Genomic DNA, 7,958 nt, shown 5'->3' on the forward strand with positions numbered 1-7,958 from the left:
CCTTAAATCATGGATTTGTTTCCTCCAACCATGTGATTTGTGGCCAGTTACTACTTTCCTATAATCACGTACGGAAAAAGAAAAGCAATGCTGGCGCAGGTCCCATCCCTTTCCATCGGTCGCTCGGAGATAAACTTTCAGTATCTCCTAATTTATATTGGCATAGAAATAGAAACATATAACGAGATCAAGTGGTTACTATCTTACAAGATATACATAACCTATTTTCGCAAACTAATTATTACTAATAAATATCTCCTAAATTTATATTGTCACATATATGGACAGATATAATAACATCAAATATATATATATATATATACAATTAAAGATGGGATCAGTTTTTACCAATTATAAGGACGATATAGTTGGATAGTTTTGATCTTATTGATTGAAATGCAGGTAAATGTTCCCTAGCCACAAGTCTATAAATACGACGTCGTGTATTCTTCTGGACGCCTAAACAAGACGAGAAGGAGAAGTTTGTGTCTTATCTTATGGAGGGAAAAATCATTCTCCTTTGCCTTATGGTGATTGTGCAACTAGGCATAGGCAATCCCATTCATATTGGTACGAAATTGATCTCCTTTCTCCTACATGTCTATATTTTCAGCAGACCTGCACGAATTTCATTGCAATGTTTCACAATTTGGACTTACCTCAATGATGCATGTTCTTGTCTACAGATGATTGCGTGAAGGTGATTGCTTTTACAGCCGCTGAATGCTCAACATTAGATTGCCGGAGATCCTGCCAGGATTCCTGGGAAGAACACGTCTATAGAGCTTATTGTAGGGCTGGCGAAACTCAGCAATATTGTTACTGCTTTATTTGTGATGAAAAGTGATTGTTGCTGGTACCCATCACGCCAATCAATGGACAGTGATGTGATTCAATAATAAAATATTCTTGTGACAATGTGTATTGATCGCCAATTTTGATTGTTCTACTTTGTTTTTCTATTACGAGATTTTTCCAATAATAAAACAGCCTTGATTTTTTCGTGATTACGAGATTTCCTTTGTTTGCATGGCCTCACGGTTACAACATGAATGAACAAAGATTACAGTATCGACACTCCCAATTCTAATGGTTTTCTGATGCGATGAGAGCGGCTGCTTCGTCTTCATCAGGGACTTATCACCCGGCGACTTCACTTGGAAATACTATACTATTAGGAGCTTGAGAAGGGATTACAGTTTACCAATATTACCACTTTTATTTATTTATTTTGCTTTTCTCAAGCACTTTTGAAATGAGCACAATTTCCGGCCAAAAAATTGACCCTTTCACATTCTGACATGGCTCTGTCACATTTCAAACAAGGAAAACAAGTGTAAGCCATATTTATAATGTACAAATTCAGCTGCATTATAAAATTTCAGCAATCCATTTAAATTATTTCTAGATTTGACACTTTTTTTTTGCATCTCTGGCGCTGAGCCCAATTCTCATCGCTGTCGATAGTGTCAACCTGTTCTGTCATCAGAGCAGCAGAAATCCCGCATGGCAGTACCTCAGCACCATCAATGATCGCAAGACTTTGCGCTGATACTTATTCCTTCTTGTTTCCGTCTCGTGCTTGTCTGCCGTCGATGTTGGTGGTTCGACACTAACCTCTTGGCTTATGGAATTAAATTAGGTCTTGAAAATTAAAAACACCTAATACCCATGGTTTTTGGAGGTCTAATTAACTTTTAGGGATGGATTAAAGCTGGTCTAGCATCCAATCGATCCTCGTGTCTTCCATGTTCCAACCACAGCTGGTATGTACATGTACGATGAACTACTATAGCACAAAGTTCCAAGATCCAACCGTCGACACAGGTCAGCAAGACGGATCGGACCCCTGTTTATTTCGTTTTATCGAACCAACATGACAAATATAAGGTGAAAGTTTACAAAATCATCGTACAAACTGAACGGGGCATCGAGTTTGAAATTAAGCTGCTAGAAACAAATCAGCATAGAGTCTAAAATTAAGCTGCTAGGAACAAATCAAGCAGGGCAGCGAAGGATTAATAGGCAAACCAGCCAGCTGCAATAATTCATCATCATGGGCAAAATGCCCTACAAACTTGGTGGTTCCTGAATTGCCTGCCGGGAGCAAGAAGGGAATTCGGACATGAGCGGACAAACATAATGAGCGCTTCATCTCGTTCGCTGCGCAAGGAAGACGGATCAAACGTAGTGCTGTAGACCCTCATCGTCCGATTCTTCATCGAAGCGGTCGAGTCGTAGACGTCGACGAAACTAATCTGCAGTTAGCTCCTCCCACCTGCAACGCCATTTGGAAGCACACACATGCATGCATGCAAATGGTTCAGTTGAGTGCATGTAACAGGACGAAGAAAGAAAACAGAGTTCGTACTTCATACTAATTAACATTGCAACCCAACAGGATAAGGAAACACACTAGCTAGGGAAAATGGTGAAAGAACAGTCGATTGGTTGTACCTGATGATGCTGCAGGAAAAGATGAATCGAGCCCTTGATCCACCTGAAAATGAAGAAGAAAAAAGTGGGGAAATGATTACTGAACACTATGAAAAGTAAGGAATGAAAAACACTAGTTGCAGAAATCCGGAGAGAGGAATGGGCACTTGGGAGCACTAGTTGCAGAAAACGGGAATTCAAGAGAGATGTATACCTGTTCCTATTCAGTTTAGCTGCACATCAGTCAGCTGATGCGAATTCGGCGTCAATAGATTTCTGAATGAATGAAGGAAGGAGATATTTCTAAATTCTGTTGATTTTAATGACGGGACGGTTGGGATGGTCTTCCGCTGCGGCCCTTAGAGCCGCATCTGCTTCCTCCACCACCTCATCGCTGGCTTGCCTATGCAAAAGGCAAACCCAGACTTCCTTGAGGGACGGGAGGTGCCCCATGCTCAAATCATTGTCGCCACGGACGATCCACCTAGCTGGGAACCAGAAGTGAAGTCCTTTAAGCCTTGGTGCGGCTCCTCGTGGAAATTTAGATGGCGCAATAACGATACCATGGAAGCAGCACACTTCAACACATGGAAATGCATCAGCAGTAACAACAGACTTTTCCATTTCCGTTACCACCAGCCCAGGTCGGGACCCATATCCATCAACGCTTAGACTGAGATGACGAAGGGCGGGCAACATCCCAAGAAGCGGGATGTCCTCCGGTCGCACTTTACTCAGAGTTATTACCAGATACGAGAGCAGAGGAAGCGATGAAGGATTAATCCATGCCGGCAGTGTCCAGAACGAGCAATCCATAATGAATACTCTACGGAGTTGTTGAGACGGCACCCAACCATCGTGCATGAGATTGACATGTCCGCCTTTGCCACCAAAAATCTCTAGCACTTGCAATCTGTGGAGATTACTTAGGGATTCCACCAAAGTTTTAGCTATGCTCTCATCCAAAACTCCCCAATAAAGATGGAGCACCCTCAGCTTGGTCAAATTGCACAGCTCTTTCACAAGATGGTGATTACAGCTGTCAGAAGATCCCCGTGTTTTACCCACTGTCAGTCCCATTAGCACTTCTAGGGAAGTTAAGTTACCAACCCCGGACGGGAGCTTCACACCCGAGCCAAGATGCAAGTACATCAAACGACCAAGTGCAACAATACTTGAAGGTATTTCTTTTATACTTGTTTCACTAATATCCAGGACTTGCAAAAACAATAGCTTTCCTATTTCCATTGGAAGCTCCTTAACCCCATGACCTTTCAGTCGTAGCAGCCTCAAATGCAAAAAATTCCAAGTGTCTGGAGACGGACAATATTCTAAATCCGACACACGCAAAACTGGACAGCTTGAAACTTTGTACGGCTGGTCAACATTATCATTTGTGAAAATAGAAATTGATCTTACTTGAGCCATACTGATGGTAGCCACTTCTACATTGCTATTTTGGATTGACAATCTTCGGACCTTGCTTTGTGAGTCAGGAATTATTCTCTTGGTGCCATTCAATATAGTGACAAAGTTCTCTTCACTAGCCAATGAACATATGAGGTCAAGCACCATATCGTGTACACGACAAGCTTCTACTTTCTCTTCCTCATCAATACCTATCGGCTGTATCATACTTCTGTTTACTAACTCATTGAAGTAGCTGTCACCGAGCTCATATAAGCTAGTCTCTTCTTCTTCACTATAAACGATACCTTCAGATATCCATTTCAATATCAGCTGGCGTCTCATAATCAGATGATCTTCTGGAAAGATACTGAGATACAATAAGCATGGCTTAAGATAAGAAGGTAGATCATAATAGCTGAATAATAATATCTTCTTCATCTCCTTTACATTGCGATCTTCTGTGAGTCCACGGCCAATGGAGTTGAGCACGGCATCCCAGTGGTCCTTTGTTTTCATCCGGTGATTATTAGCCAGAAGACTTGCTATAGTGATAATGGCTAATGGTATTCCGCCACATTTCTTCAAGATGTGTTGAGATACTTCCAACAACTCATGAGGACATCCTTCACTGGGAGAAAATACTCTTTTGCAGAAGAGCCTTCTTGAGACATCATCACAAAGAGGTTTCATTCTATAAATATCATCAGTAGAAGTGCAACATGCTTTAGCGACATTGACATTGCGGGTTGTCGTGATTAATCGACTTCCGAGACTCTTCTTGAAGAAAGAAAGCTTGATTATTTCCCATGATTCTTCATCCCATATGTCATCAATTATGATGAGATACCTATATTAATAATCAATAAATGAAGACAGATATAAGGTATTTTATAAGGAGAGACTACAGGTTATATTTACGGTAAAATGGACCATATTAAACCCCAAAAATTTACATGAAACACTGTAAACCTATAACTAACCAATTAAGTATGTGCTATTAGGATGTGTATAAACCAATACAACGTGGTTTTGAATTTACTAGATGAAACGGCTATCGATCTATAGCATGAAAAAAATGAGGCATACCTTTTGTCATTGAGGAATTCAATGAGTTCGTCTATGAGATGGCTTGCTTCTCGTGATACATTATATATCTTTGCATACTTGTCCTTGTCAAGCCCAAAAAGAATATCCTTCAATATTTTCTTTATGTCGGGATTCTGAGAAACCGACACAAAGGCACGACAATCAAATTTCACTTTGATCTTGTCATACACTGTTTTGGCAAGAGTCGTCTTGCCTAACCCGCCAAATCCAACAATTGAGACCGTCTTCAATGGATTATTCGACCAATCATCACCCTGAAGTAACATGTTGATCAACTCTTCTCGTGGTTCTTCGATGCCAATGAGCTCTGTCACATCTGTGTACATAGCCTTGATGCGAGGACCAATGCTAATACCAGGGCCAGTGTCTGGCGTCTCCACCTCGTACCTTTGGCGCTGCTCAGCCAACTGTTCAGCCCGAGCAACCGCTTGTTTTAGAGCATCGGAGATTCGATGGTGATCTTTACCCTTACTAAATAATCTGCCTGTCTTCTTGAGTAACTTCTTCACTCTGTTCTTCGGGTTGGAAGATCCATCATAGACGCGCACCATGAAGGTGTCGACGATGTCCTCCATGTGGTAGGCCAGGTCCCTCACCATTCCTGCCCAGATCTTGACCCCCTCGTCGAGCTGATCCGGCGGCACTTTGGCCACCTTGCCGAGGGCGGCATGCATCAGCTTCAGCTCCCTGTTGAGGGTGTCGATGCCTTTCCTCACGCGCTTCTCCAAGGTGAACTCGCCTGCGAGCAGGCTCCCCAGCTTCGGGAGGAGGGGACGGATGGCCAGCATGGCGACCTCCATGGCTAGACCTCTATGGGTGTGAGATTGTGCTAGTGTTTTGGCAGTGTGAGCGGAACAAGGGATGCTCTCACAGTGTGCTATTCGTTTGCTGGTGTAGAGGAGAAAATGTGAAAGTGGGTTGAGATAGGTGTTTTGCCCTTGGTTTTGGGGTGTGGTAAAGATAGATTATTCATGTGATGCAGCACAGCTTTTAGGGTATTGGTAAAAGCGGTCATGCGCAGGCACGTGAGCTGTGTCTCTCCCTCTATACAAGAACACGCGACAATGGCCTTGGATGCTGCCTAGATTACTGGGTACTCAGGTCGGCACTTAGTTGAATAGCACTAACTGCCAAATTGTGCAAACGGTAACATCACAGAGTAATCACAAAGATTACTACAACCGATGCACCATCACATGCACTGACAAGATAATTACTACTTGAATACTTTTTCTTTGAATACTGCTACCACCATCCTTGGATGAATCAAAGCTGCAGCTAGTTAAATGTAATGACACTATGTACGCTTTATCTGGTATGGTTAGTCCCTCCTATCTAAAAAAAAGAGCACTTACGTTTTTCAGGTTCAAATTTGACCATCAATTTAACAAATAAAATGTAGATTATATACCAAAAGGTACACCATTTTTTATGAAACAAAATCGTATACCGTTAACTTTCTATCTGAAAAAAATTTCAATAGTATTTATCTTAAGTTGCATGAATTGTGTACTGCTTTAAAAAAAACTTCTGATAAATTCATCTTCAATCATGGCAGTACAACGAACATCAGAAAAATAAAATTACATCCAGATCAGCAGACCACCTAGCGACGACTACAAGCACCGAAGCTAAGCCGAAGGCGCGTCACCATCATCGCCCCTTCCTCAATGGAGCCGGGCAAAACTTATTGCAGTAGATAGTCGGGAAGTCGTCGTGCTAAGGCCCCATAGGACTAGCGCACCAGAACAGCAACCGCTGCCGATGAAGAATAGCATTGATCGAAAGGATCCAACCTGAAGACACACAAATGTAGACGAATAATAACCACATCCGAGCAAATCCAGCAAAGACAGATCCACCGAAGACATGCCTCGACATGCCCACCGACAATACAAGACGCACCACTGGGACGGGGGATAGGCGGGAAGAACCTTATTCCATCTACAGGGAGCCGTTGCTAACTCATGTTCCTGAGCAGGACACAAACCCTAACAAAATCCAAAGAAACATCTAAGAACGGAGACCTCCACCAGCAAGGGTTAGGATCCACTGCGCCACCTGGTTCCACATTATATGGACATATATTATTCGCACGTGTATGAACAATGTTTTCCAATCATTGAACATTCAACAGAAAAATGCCAAACTTCTAGAGAATCATGTATAACTTTCAGCAAAAAATCCAAACAAAAACTCGGGCGTCATGAAACTGAGATGAATTAGTGCTTGATCAAACAGGGCGACGTGAATTAGTGAAGTGGACGACACGTGGCACCACACCTGAATGAAGGGAAAAGAGGAGCAAGACCGTGGACGCGGTCATTCGTGTAAGAGCAAACATAGATATTGTTTTATGCATTTATAAAGTATAAGATATGTATAGTTTTTTCATCAGTTTTAACATGGTCCCTCTTACCCCCTCTTTTCACATGAAAGGTAAGAGTATAAAATAGATTTTAGCCGTTGATCTCATCAATGAATGGCTTGATTGACTCTTACCTTCTTACCTCACATGTAAAAAAAGAAGGTAAGAGGGACCATGTTAAAATTTGCCTTAATGTTTATATAAACTTGCCTCACGTGGTCGCCGTGCAACTGGTACATGCCCTCACATTTGTCACCGGTGCCACCATTGTCCTCCGACTTCACCTCCTCATCGGAAGGCATCAAGATCCTGATGGACTCACCAACATGGTGGCGTTGGTTGACAAACCCAATTTAATGTTCAACGCATCAAGCAAACCAATAGGCAATAATGCATATGCGTTCATAGGCCAGCCCATTACGGGATCTCTATTTTTTTCATGTTTTTCGTTCCTCCTTTTTCATTTTCCGTTCCTTTTTCCAGTTTTGTTCTTACTTTTTTCTTGATTGTGTTTTTTTAGTTCTTTTTGGAGAACATTGTTTCCACATTATATGAACACATATTATCCGCACGTGTATGAACAATGTTTTTCAATCATTGAACATTATATTCAACAACAAAATGCCGAACTTCTAAA

The 7,958-nt window shown here is 41.9% G+C and overlaps 1 protein-coding gene across 1 annotated transcript; it reads right to left on the bottom strand.

The window, feature by feature from the left end:
* Window positions 1-1,942: 1,942 nt before the first annotated feature.
* LOC125546407 (disease resistance protein PIK6-NP-like) lies at window positions 1,943-5,878 on the bottom strand. The gene is made up of 4 exons (XM_048710664.1): window positions 4,933-5,878; window positions 2,651-4,693; window positions 2,458-2,500; window positions 1,943-2,278 (listed from the first exon to the last, which is right to left on the bottom strand). The coding sequence occupies exons 1-2, from the start codon at window positions 5,751-5,753 to the stop codon at window positions 2,740-2,742; spliced, it is 2,775 nt and encodes a 924-aa protein (XP_048566621.1). The 5' UTR covers window positions 5,754-5,878; the 3' UTR covers window positions 1,943-2,278; window positions 2,458-2,500; window positions 2,651-2,739.
* Between the last annotated feature and the right edge of the window lie 2,080 nt (window positions 5,879-7,958).

This window comes from Triticum urartu, chromosome 3 (assembly GCF_003073215.2).
Source record: "Triticum urartu cultivar G1812 chromosome 3, Tu2.1, whole genome shotgun sequence".
Lineage (NCBI taxonomy): Eukaryota > Viridiplantae > Streptophyta > Magnoliopsida > Poales > Poaceae > Triticum > Triticum urartu.

What these genes read in the sequence shown, in the direction of transcription:
- LOC125546407 (XM_048710664.1), bottom strand. Translation starts at nt 5,753, where the DNA reads ATGGAGGTCGCCATGCTGGCCATCCGTCCCCTCCTCCCGAAGCTGGGG. An exon ending in GAATTCCTCAATGACAAAAG is followed by an intron (nt 4,694 to 4,932) that starts GTATGCCTCATT and finishes TTATTAATATAG; the next exon opens with GTATCTCATCATAATTGATG.